This window comes from Gossypium hirsutum, chromosome D11 (assembly GCF_007990345.1).
Source record: "Gossypium hirsutum isolate 1008001.06 chromosome D11, Gossypium_hirsutum_v2.1, whole genome shotgun sequence".
NCBI classification, from domain to species: Eukaryota; Viridiplantae; Streptophyta; class Magnoliopsida; order Malvales; family Malvaceae; genus Gossypium; species Gossypium hirsutum.
Window position 1 is genome coordinate 58,350,871 of NC_053447.1, and position 12,653 is coordinate 58,363,523.

General features: G+C 30.4%; 1 protein-coding gene across 1 annotated transcript; it reads left to right on the forward strand.

Annotated features, from left to right (window-relative positions):
- The first annotated feature begins 3,669 nt into the window (after positions 1-3,669).
- On the forward strand, positions 3,670-8,406 carry LOC107926787 (conserved oligomeric Golgi complex subunit 3). Its single transcript, XM_041104327.1, has 9 exons — positions 3,670-3,681; positions 4,107-4,401; positions 4,448-4,457; positions 4,583-4,724; positions 4,834-4,962; positions 5,047-5,124; positions 6,783-6,910; positions 7,537-7,635; positions 7,928-8,406. Exons 1-9 carry the CDS (start codon positions 3,670-3,672, stop codon positions 8,055-8,057), a joined length of 1,023 nt encoding a protein of 340 aa, XP_040960261.1. The 3' UTR covers positions 8,058-8,406.
- The last annotated feature ends 4,247 nt before the right edge of the window (positions 8,407-12,653 follow it).

The window sequence follows — 12,653 nt, forward strand, 5'->3', positions numbered from 1 at the left end:
TTCTTTTTTTGAGAATACAAAGTGTCTTATCATTACACCTAACACTTATTAGTGGTAAAAGATTTATCTTCATTAAAAATGTTATATGTCTTCTAAATGTCTCAAAAGATACTGGACTATGACATACCCACGATATGGATAAAAAAACACTCTTAAAAGTTTATATAAAAAATAAATAATGCTTTAATTGAAATGATAAAATTGAAAGATTGAAATTCTAATATTTTTTGTTCAAATCTCATTATGGGTAAATTTTATTAATTTAAAAAAAATATAAAAAGACAAAACTCCTTCATGATAATATAGCATACTTTATAAAAAGATTGGGTTTATAGTAATTTTCAAAAAAAAATTTCAAAAGTAATACAAATAAAAATATTACTAAAATATTATAAATTTTCAGAAAAATTATTCGAAATTATAAAAATTAAAAGTTTAAAAAATATAAGAATTTCAAAAAATTAAAAAACAGTAACCCAAATTTTTTTAAAAAAAACCCCCCGAAAAGTATGGTTGTAAATTGGTATAGGTTGAATTTTCATAGAATATTAGAAGGCCGAGTATGAGGATTAAAAACATCCTGTTCTACCCCGTATGCTAAAAAAATTTATTATTGTACAAGTCAATAATCATCCACAAATTGTAGATGATTTCAATGATATCTAATGGTGGGGAGGGTTGAATTTTTGGTTCCTATAAAAGGAATAATCCATATTTTTGTTTCATTGGTAAAGAGGCATTTCCTAAATAAATAATCTAGTGATTCATTGTCGTTTTCGCATAATGGGCAATGAAATTTTCTGACTATGCGGTGATCACAAAGGGCCTTTCGTAGAGGGGGATTATTGTGGTAGACCTTTCAAAGAAACATAAGGATCTTTGGGGGAAGCTGGATTCTCCAAAGAGCCTTTCAACTGATGCTATATGCATTGTTGGTGATTCTCACCTGACCTTAGTCTAGTAGAAAGTGATATGCAGCCTTAATCGAGAATTGACCAGAAAAGTTGAATTTTTAAACTTATCTTAGTCTTGGAGTTATTGTGAATCCACGGAAATTAAGTTCTTAATCCCAGTAATTCTCAATCCATTCTCATATGTGATGAGTGTCTCACAGTTACGAGGCTAGTGTACTTAGTGTACTCGTCGGTGGTTGTTTATGTAGCACTAGATTGTTCCCAATGATTGATACCCTCTTCTCATCCAAATTTGAATGTCTGATCCTTGGATGCATATATCCTGCCCTTTTAGGATTCTTTTCCAAGTCTAGGAATCTGTAGAGTGTGCTTGCGCTAATAGGAACTTTTGGGTAGTGCAGTATTTATTGAGTAACATAGATTGTGCTAGGAAGTGGGGTTGTGTGAGGATACGTTAAACTTGTTTGCAGGGGAGGCTGTCATTCATGAGTTATGTTTTTTATATCTAGGTCTCTCAGGGTTTCTGTTGGCAGAGTTGAATTTTAAAATTTTAAAATCATCTTATAAAATTAAAATAGCAATTAAAATCATATATTTTTCATTCAAGAAATGGAAAAAATTGCATAGTAATAAATTTGTTTAACAGCACAAGGCTCTTGATCATATGGTGGTGTGTTTGAGCCTCACATTGTGCTTTTGTTTTTAATTAGTTTGTGAAAATTTAGATTGCAACTAGGACTTTCGTTTATTATTTTTGGTCTACAGAAAAAAAATTATAAATTTTTATTCCTTTTCAATTTTTATATTTTTATGATAATAAAATTTGTAAGTTTTTATAATATTTTGAATTTTTATTATAATTTAGTAATATTTTTACTTTTTTATAATTTTTAAACTTTTAATATTTTAAAAGTTTTTAATAGTTTTTTAAAACTTAATTTGAATTTTTTTTCTAACTTGATCATATCAATTGAGTCATTAATATTAACTATCACGTTAGCGTAATATCAATCAATGACTGTTTTTATTGATAAAAAAACTTAATTGATGCAATTTTCAAAATTGAAGGTTTAATTGGGTTACTTTTTGAGCAAAGGCTTGATTGGTTTCTTGGGAAAAACTTTTGCAGTATTTCCCAGAAAAAAAAAATCTCCTAGCCACCATTGAGTAAAAGCATGCAAGTTAATAAAAATCCACTCTACTTTCTTAGAAAGTTGTGATTAGGGATGATATCATATTGGTAAAGTATTTTGAATTTTTTTAATGGTTGATGATAATTCAATTCTGCTCGATTTGATTTTTTTTATATTAAATTTTAATTTTTAATTTATAGATTTTTTAATAAAATGAGATATGTTGTATGATTTTTAAATGTTATTTGACAAATTTTTAAATTTGTATTCATAAATATTACTAAAAATTAATTTTTCAAAGTTTTAAAAATTATTTTCACTATTTTAAATATAAAATATTTATTTTTATATCATACAAAATTAAATTAAATTATATATTAAATAAAAACAAAATTGATTTAATTTCGGGCAACTACAATTTTTTTTAAACTATTTAAACAACTCGATTCAAGTGGTTTTCTAATTTTGATTTTTCTTGCTGTTTAGTTTTAGTTTTAATTTAAGTTTACTAAGAAGTGGGGTGATTTTAGTTTAGTTTCCTAACAAGCGTCATCGAATCACCTTGTCCAGATGATTTTCGTGCGACAGAGAAACTAGCTTTCCTTCAAACAATGTGAAGTACCTTGAGTGGTTTGTAATTGCTTTGGATGTAAAAACCATTTCATACAATTAATAAAATACAACTTCTGATTACCCTATTGATTTCCTGGGTAAACCATGATTTCTGTATATTCTCTTTTTGTTTCAGAAAACAACAAAATCACGTTGAGAAACATAGTAGTAGCTGTAAAATATAAGATCAATCATGGTGTTTACCGGCAAGGCGACCTCGATTGTCTAGACTATCTTGAGCTGGATTGTTGGGTCTTGGGCTTGGTGGTGTCGACGGATTCCTCTTTGAAGTTTCTGAAGGAGAAGTAGACACACTAAGGTTCTCAAAATTAGATAAACCTCTGGAAGCCTCAACCATGGGAATATTACTTGAGAAAATTGCAAGTCCCTGGAATATCAACATGAGAGTAACAAAATATGAGATGGTCGCCATTTGGAACAAAATTATTAACTTCTTTAATTTGAAGTCATTGAATTCCTGAATCATCCATATATTTATGTAAGATTGTGACCCAAATTTTGGTTAAGAAATCAAAGTCAAGATCAACGCGTAAAATTACAAAGTCAAGTATTTACACTACTAAGAAAACTTGTATTTTGCTGACATTCAAAAGGAAAGATACTTATTATGGTGGGTTGGTGAAACACGAGCTTGACCAAATGATACACGTCCAAGGGGTGAATCAGTGGTGGTGGTTGAAGTTGCAAGGTTAAAGAGTTTAGTGGAACATAGGATTGGACCGGATTTTGCGTGGTATTGAGTGTCTATGCAGTTGACAGACGACGAGGAGATGCCATAAACTAATGAAAGCACAGTTGTTTCTTCCATGAATAGATTGCATCATCATTTTGAGCCCTATATCAACAACCATTTCCACCGCCATCCCCCACTGCCTTTGGTGAGGGGGAGGGCCCCACCACAGCCATTGTCAGCTCCTCCACTGTGTTGACTTATAGAGATAACACTCTAACGATTAGAGAATACTTCTGACTAAAAAATTATTGACAATATGGAAATCAAAGTACACTTCATTTACTAATAACTCTTACGTTTTTAGTGGCGTTTAGATTGAAAACTCTGCGAAAAGTAAAATATTAGTGGCGTTTTTGCATAAACGCCACAAAAGATAAAGGAGTAACGGCGTTTTCTTCATCAAGGCCAAAAAAAATAAAGTAATAACAGCGTTTTTTATAAATGCCACTAAAAATAAAGCAATAGCCACGTTTTTTCCATAGAAGCTGCAAATATTTTTTTACGTTTTGATAGCATTCTTTAACATTGGTTCTTTTTTCTCAGAACCGGTATCAGCCTTAGGTCTTAATAAAAGTATTGAAGAATTTATAATCGGAAACGCAGATAGCATTTTTCAGTAGTGCACTGCATAAACCTCCACAAAAACCTAAAAGGTAAAGTACTCTGTTTCCCTTATCCTCTCTTTCCCATCAGCCGCCGCAAGCTTTCCATCCTCACGGTGGTCCGCTCCTTCATCCGGCGACGTCCTACCGCCTCCCCTTGCTCGTCATTGCAAAACCTCACTCACTTACGTTGGCTCGTCCGTACCCCCGGCCACTATCTACCTCCACTTTAACGTCGTTCTCTGTTCTACACTTTGTTTACTTCTCTCTTTCCCTCTTCCTTCCGTCATCTTCGTTGCTCGTTCTTCCGTCTTTGCTGCTTTTTACTCCCTTCACCGGACTCTCTCTCGTTTTATTTTATCTTTGTTTATCTTTTATTCGTTTCGGTACTAATTTACTCTTTTTTTTTCAGAAGTTTGCTTCGAATTTGAGCAAATTTAAGGTATTTATTCCTATGTTTCTCTAACTAGTTTTCTTAAAAAAACATCTCGAATTGTTTAAAATTTTTTATGGTTATATTTTTCCCTAACTGGTCATGGATAAGAAACTTTCATCTTCTTCCAACAGATTGTCATCTTTAGCATCCATTTCTTCATCTTCATTTCTTAGTAGACGAAATGTTGTTCTTAGAAGATCTCGTCTGCCCAAGATTTCTGCAGCAAAAGAGCTACATTTCAATAAGGATGGGTCAGCCATAAAGAAATTACAAGTGAGTCTTTGTTTCAAATGCTAAAAAGTTGCCAACTGGTTAAGTATTCAACTGAACTTCACAGCCTTAATATTTTTGCTCTAGCTTACTTCATGTTCTTTTGTTGTAGACTGGTGTGGACAAGCTTGCTGATTTGGTTGGAGTCACTCTTGGACCAAAAGGCAGGAATGTCGTTCTAGAGAGCAGAAGGCAGGAAGCAGTAAATAAACGAGTTGTACAGATTAAAAATCTCATTGAGGTTGTCTTTCAAGTTTGCGCTAATTGTGGTTACCAGGCTTTCTTGCAGGCTTACAATGTCTAACTTATTATTACTTAAATGCAGGCTGCACAACAGGATTATGAGAAGGAAAAACTTAACGAAAGGATTGCTAAATTATCTGGTGGTGTGGCAGTGATACAGGTAACCACTAGTTAGTTGAAGGGACATTCTATGTAGTTTATCCATATGGAATTTGTTTTAAGAAATTTTATATTATTTTTATCCAATTTTTGATGTGATGTTCTTTTGAAAATTTTATGATACTGCATGTTGAATTTTATGATTTTTGGGACATGAAGGATGCGGTTCGAATTTGAATAAAATTAATGAGTAAAAGCCGGATTAAGTCTCTTGATTGTACCTTGTTTATGCCGTTTAAACAGCCTGGTAAGGACAAGTTTTCCAGCATTTATACATGAGTCTAGCATGTCTTATGTTGTTCAAATTCGAATGGATTGAATAGAGTTCGGTTTGATTAATGGCTGCATTATACTGTCTGATTCTTGGACAGATTAAATGTGTTTTGGCATGGATAATTTCTAGGTTTAATGAGGTCCAAATGTAGATATAATGAGTGTGAAATCAACTATTTAAATTTAGTGATGTGCCATGTTAACGACTGCAAATTTTTGACAAAATTATGGTAAAGTCAGCATGTTGAAGCCACAAATTATCCGATTTATGCTGATTGAAATAGTTTGTGTATGGGGAGTTATTGTCAAGGTATTATGCATTTAATGCGTCTTATTCATGGCTGTCCGAAACAGCCTATGTAATTAGAATCTTAGCATTTTATAAGTGATGTTGAATGTCATGAAGTGCCTACTTGTGCTGTCCGAAACAGCTTGTACATGGAAGAATTATTGACAAAATAACCTACGTTTAATGTACCTTATTCATGGCTGTCCGGAACAGCCAATAGATGTTAAAATTTCAGTATTTACATGAGTGTTGATAAATATATAGTGTAACAGAGAAGGTATTGGAACGGAAAAGTGGGGTAAGTGGCTGATGATGATGGTGAGCTCATTTGATTCTAGATACAAATATCTCGATAAATATTTATGTTTCATGATTATTTGACTTCCTTCTGCCGCAGATGGGTTGTTTTCCATCAAAACTACCAGTAAGTTTAGTGTCTCAGTATTCTTTTCTTGCTAGTCAAATATCCATGGTTGAATAGCTTAGATTTTGATACTGTTAGGGGAACAGGGAATTAGAACCAGGGATATCCTTTTTGGAGGATTAACGTGGTTACCACTAGGCTATGCGTATTGCCTGTCAGTTGTTAGCTGCTTAAGGTGTAGGCGATAATACAGGGTTGTCAATGACTCAATTCTGCTTTAAGTTTACTACGCTTTTTAATATGTATTTATGATCTGAAATTTAAATAATTCATTTGTATGAACAACTTATTATAGTGCCTGAAATGCTGTCAAGAGGCATGCTTCTTTTCTTTTCTTTTTAATATTAAAATTTGTCCATTTATTCCGTCAGTTAGAGCATATTAAACAATATATATACATGCATTTATGAGAAGGTTCGCTTCAGAAGAATGAGAGGTAAGATTTCCTCAGTCTAACAAGAAAATGAAAGTACCCTCTTTTACATGGAATTAAAGCCAGATTTGTTTTCAAATGTCTTTGACAGGAGAACCTGAGACGCATACTTAGAGGTCTGACCTCATTATTTGACTTGTATTCATACTTCTGTGAATCAAAGCATAACTTTGATAGTGATGTTCTTTTTCCTGCATTGACGCATGGCTAATTGTCTAAGGTTTCTATTTGTTCCCACAGGTAACAGCTGTAAAAGTTGCATTATCTTCTGGCACGCAGAATCAAAAAAGAGATTCGGTAATGGCTAAGCCACTCAAGGAACAAGCCTTTGCTACACCAGAAGCAGTGGCTGAACTTGTTCAGAAGGTGTCACATTTTTAATTCATGTTTTGCCAGTGTACTTGGTCATTACAGTATGCCATTGGAGCATACATGTATGGATACATACAAACTTTATTTATGCATGTAGTGCTCGTCTGTATCTAGACGTATGTATACATATATCTATGCATATAAAAAAATAAATCCATGATAGATTTAACTCCCAATTGAATGAAATACTGATTATAACAAGCATGAAACCAACTCCTATTGTGGACAGCTTCAAGACAAAGAGAGCATGATTAACATTTTAAGTATAAACCAGAATTAAGTATATATCTTCCCTAAAATAGCATTAATGCCATGCCTATTTATCCTTAAAAATACCATTGTGTCGGGCCCTTTCATCTGATATGTAGCATGGATGAGTTTTACATTCATGAAATTTTCTACGATAATCCTTTTTTTTTTTCTTTGGAGCTACTTATTTGTTACCTTTCTTGTTGACTTGCAAAGCTGATATTGTCATATACAATTTTCATTCATCAATATATATGTTTAGAGTATGCATCAAGATGTATAATTGTCTGAATTAAAATTGCAGTACACAGCGACAAATTTGTTAATAATTTCAATGTTTAGATTCACGGGATTGACTGTTTACATTTCTTAAACATTCAGCTATTCAGCGAGAACTTCCGGTTGTGATAGCAAAGATGAAACTTTATTTACAGAACCCATCAACAAGAACAATTCTTTTCAAACCTATCAAGTAAGCTGTTTCTCTCAAAATCAAAATGAACTTTATAGTTGTGTATCTAAAACCTATGTATCTATGAAGTTCTTGTGTCCAACACTCATGTTCGAAGCATATGCGGACATGGATGGAGATATAATCCTACAATGGACTCTCCAAATACATGAAAAACTTGAAAAAAAAACACGTTCAAGTCTGAGTAATATAATCCAAGACTAAGAAAGGCCTGAGGAAAGAATAACTTGTTCTTTAATGTTTAAGTCTTGTAATCTGTCGGAGCAACATGGTGATTCTTTTATTAATGCAGGACAAATATTGTGGAAGCCCATATCCAGATTCAATCTTTTTTAAAAGCAGAGTATTCTCCAGAAGAGAAGCGTACAATCAACATGGTCCCAATAGAAGAACTGGAATCACAGCTCGACAATCTCTTGTAAGGAGCTAACAAAAGGTCAATCAAATTCTTTCAACTCAACTCAGATTTCTTTAGTAAATTTTGGCTAATACATACCCTGGTTTAGTCTGTTCATAAGGTTATACTGATAGATAAGTAGAAAAAATTTAGGAAGGACTAATTTGCTTTTTGATCTATCATACAAAGACTAATTTGCTCAATTGTTGAGTAAACGGAGCAAAATACAATCTAACTCCTAATATTACGGCTCCTTAAATGATCATGTTGTTTATTCGGCAGAAGTTTGAAAGATTTTACTTTTTAGAAGAAAGTATGTATTGTAGTCATTAGATTGGGTTTTTAAAGATGATTATGTTAACATTTTGATCAAACATTATGAACAGTTCTCTTGTTAATGTTTTTGAACTCAAAAACAATTTAAAATGTATCCATTGTTAGGTCATTCAAATTTTGTATGATCATTTAAGGTACGAATGTAAATGAAACGATTAAAAAAGAAGTTGAATTTGATATGGTCTTTGGCGTTTGTGGGGAAAGCGTCGCTAAAGGTCATGTCTTTAGCTGTGTTTGAGAAAGTGCCGCTAAAGGTCATGTTCTTTAGCAGCGTTTGTGAGAAAAGCACCACTAAAGGTCATGTTTTTAGTGGCATTTATGTCAGAAATGTCGTTAAAAATCTTGTTCTATAGCAACATTTTTTACATAAACGCCGCAAAATTTAGTAGGGTGGTCTATAGACAGTGCTTTTTGCAACGCTTATCAAAACGCCACAAATTATTTTAGTAACACTTAGTGTAATAAAGCGTGTTAAAGAATTATTGTAAAATCGACTAGGTTATGAGTTTGAGTTCAATTCCAAGTAACTCTAACTCTTACTCCCAATTATAAAAAAAATAAAAAAAAATAAGGTAAGCTACATTGCAAGTAAAGGTGATCATGGATCAAATCGGATTAGGTGCATAATATTAATATATTTTATATTTACTGATAGAAGTGAGCAAAATTTTATTCGATTCGAAAAATAAAAATAAAATTGAGTTAATTGAATTGAATTATTCGAGTTTCGAATTTGAGTTGAGTTAAATTTCACAATTCGAATAACTCGGATAATTTGAATAATTCAAATATTAGGTTATAAGTTTGAGTTCAATTCCAAGTAACTCTAACTCCTACTCTCAATTATATAAAAAAAAATTAAGGTAAACTACATTGCAAGTAATGGTGATCATGGATCAAATTTGACTAGGTGCATAATATTAATATATTTTATATTTGCTAATAGAAGTGAGTAGAATTTGATTCGATTTGAAAAATAAAAATAAAATAAAATTTCGAGTTAATTGAATCGAATTATTCGAGTTTTGAATTTGAGTTGAGTTGAATTTCACAATTCAAATAACTCGGATAATTCGAATAACAGATTGGTGTAAATACACTTTTGGTTCCTATCAACTTTGAAAATAAACAAATTGGTCTCTCTTACAACAAAAATTACAAAAAAAAATTCAAAATAATTTTATGAGATTAAAAATAATTGTAAAAAAATTCAAAATATTTATAAAAAATTTTAAAAATAAAAAAATATATAAAAAAGTTAAAATTTAAAAATTTTTGTAAAACAATAATTTTAGGACCTAAATAATGATTCAAATTTATCATACTTAAGTATCTTATATTTTTTTATTATTTTTCTTTGAAAAATTTTTCAAATATATGTGGTTTCAAATTTTATGTACTGTAATATGAAATTAGTTATACTGTAACAAAATTTTTATTTGACATGTTTATTTTTTTAATTTCACTCAATTCCACACAACTCGAATTTCATTTCACTCGATTCGATTCAAAAAATTTCAAGTTGAGTTAGGATGATAAAATATGATTCGTAAACTCGACTAACTCAAAATTTTTTCACTTGATTCGATCGAACACTAGCCCCTATTTGCTCAAGCTCAACCTAGTTCAAAAACGGGTTAAAATTTTGTCCAATTTCGTCTATATTTGTTATTAGATAATCCAAGTCCATTTTAAGCTTTTTAAAAAAATTTATATCTTTTAATATAATATTAAAGAATTTTATATACTTTTTCATTTGTTAAAGTTTTATTTATAAATAATTTAAACTTTTTTTAATATTTACATTATGATATTAAATAACTTTAATAATGTATATGGATGCCCTAATATAATATATCGCAAAATTAGAAAATGAGTTGAGTTAGAGTAGCCTTAGGTTTTGGATGCTTAAGTCTGAGCCCGACCCATATTTTAGACAGGCATAATTTTTTTCAAGTTTATTGTTTGGGTTTAATATTTTTATCCAAATTCTCTCAAATTTTGAGCAGGCCTTTGAACTTGGATGGATACTCCAATCCTTGAATAGATCTAATCATCTGATTAACTTTATTTTGCCACCCAATTATAAAAAAAATTACAAGTTAGTCACCTAATTAATTGTGTTTTTTTTCTTCCAATTTCATTAACTTATATTAAATTGATAAAAAAATAAAAAAAATTCAAAATTAGCATAATAACAAATTTAACTCTTACATATTCTGTTAATTCAATTATGATTTTTTTAGTAACACAATTATGATTTTAAATAAATTAACCCCAACATTACTATTGGTTATAAAAAAACTTTTTTTTTCTTTCTTAAAACCTAAAAAATCTAATTTTCCTCTAAACTATAAATTACCGCCACCTCTTTCCCTTGTCATTGTTGTCGAAGCACTAATCAGTCCAATCTAAAACCTAACGTAAAAATTCAATGCAGGGAAAAAAAATCAACAAACTAACGTAAGAATACCCACAATAAAACACCAATGAAATGAGAAAATGGTTAATACAACCTAAACTTGAAAAATGTTATATTGGGTGTAATACTCCGAAAATTACTACAGTAAGAAAGTAAGATAATATCCTTAATATAGTAAAATAAAGAAATAAAGTGATAAAAAAGATAATATTGAGTTATGTCAACATTGGGAAGTATATTATGACATATTAATTCAAGAAAGGATTAAATTGCAAAAGTGAGAATAGTTTTATTGCCCGAGAGTAAATATTCAAAATTTAAAGGGTCAAAGTGTAAATACGAAAAAGTTGAAGAACCAATAGTGTAAATATTTTAAGGGTGGAATAATCTCGAAACTAAGGAAAAAGGATGAATTAGGACCAAATTTAAAAGGTGAAAAATTTTGAGGGACTAAATTGCAATTTTACCAAATTAAGTGATGACTCAAGGATGGAATTTGAAAAGATTATAAAGGGCAAAATGGTCAAATAGAGAGAGAGAATTCTAGAAGGTAATGATGTTGTTTGTGATATTTTTAATTAATTATTTAGATAAATGTTATTTAATTAATATTTTATTAAGATTTTAGTATTATTTTATTATTAAATGATTAATATAAAAGGGAGGAAAGATGATGAAAAAATCATCATCTTTCCATGCAACCAACGTTAGAAGAGAAGAGAAGAGAAGAAAGAAAGTTTTACTTTCTTTACAATTTGGTCCTTTCACCAAAAATTCACTATTTTCACCTAGAAATCAAAAGAATTTCCATAGCTTCCAAGAGAGAAAAATAATAAGGAGACAATGAGGAGCTAGAATGTCAAGTTAGACTCAAGAAATAGAAGCTGGAGGAGAGAGAAAATCAAGTTAAAGATTGAAATCAATAGCACAAGGTAAGAACATTAAGATTTCAATATATTTTTAAGTTTGTTATTCTTGAAAAAGCATGGAAATAATGTTATAGTAGAGTTTTCTTAAATAAATTCTTATGTTCTTGATATATTAGTGAAGGGAAATAAGTGAAAATGATGGGAAATATTATAGAGAAAGGGAATTAGGGAGTTATAAACTTAGTAATCAACATCTTGCACTAAAACAATTTTGGACAGCAGCAGTAGGTTAACTTTGAAAAATCACCATAAATTGTGTAAATCAAATTAGAGGATGAACAAAATATGAAATTAAAGCTTATTAAGTCTAGTTTCTCATAGAAGAAACGGTGTAAGTAATGAAATTGTAAATCATGAGATATAATAAATTTTGTGAGACAATGTCAGAATGAATTCAAGTTCCCTTGTTCTGAATTTGGAAAATCATAAAAAATTGAATAAAAATAATTAGAGGCTTAAATTTATATTTTTAAAATACTTAATGAGTCTATTTTCAATAGAAACAAACGGAAACATCATCCAGATTCTGTACAAAGAGATAATTAATTTTTAGTGAAGAGGAGTCGGAACTGTCAAACAGTGAAACAGAGGAAACTTTAAAGAATAAACTGTACTTATTGGCTAAACCAAAAATTCTGAAAATCTTACGGTAAGAAGATATCTGAGTCTAGTTTCATAGGAATTTAGCGGATCTTAATTTAGAATTCCGTAACTCAAGATATAAAAAATTTAGTGACTATGACTCAAGTGGACAGCTTTGAATTAATATATAAATAAATGGTGGAATTATAGATAATGTTACATATAAACATATTATACATTAAGGATGTGGAATGGAGAGGAGGAGGAAAATAAATGATTATTCAACTAGTATGAGTTCTCATTAAAAATGACCAATTTGCTTGTTTTAGGTTTAAGGACTAAATTGAATAAA

Coding starts and splice junctions, on each gene's coding strand:
- LOC107926787 (XM_041104327.1), top strand. Junction 4,725..4,833: donor CAGCCATAAAGAAATTACAA/GTGAGTCTTTGT, acceptor CTTTTGTTGTAG/ACTGGTGTGGACAAGCTTGC. Junction 7,636..7,927: donor ATTCTTTTCAAACCTATCAA/GTAAGCTGTTTC, acceptor TTATTAATGCAG/GACAAATATTGTGGAAGCCC.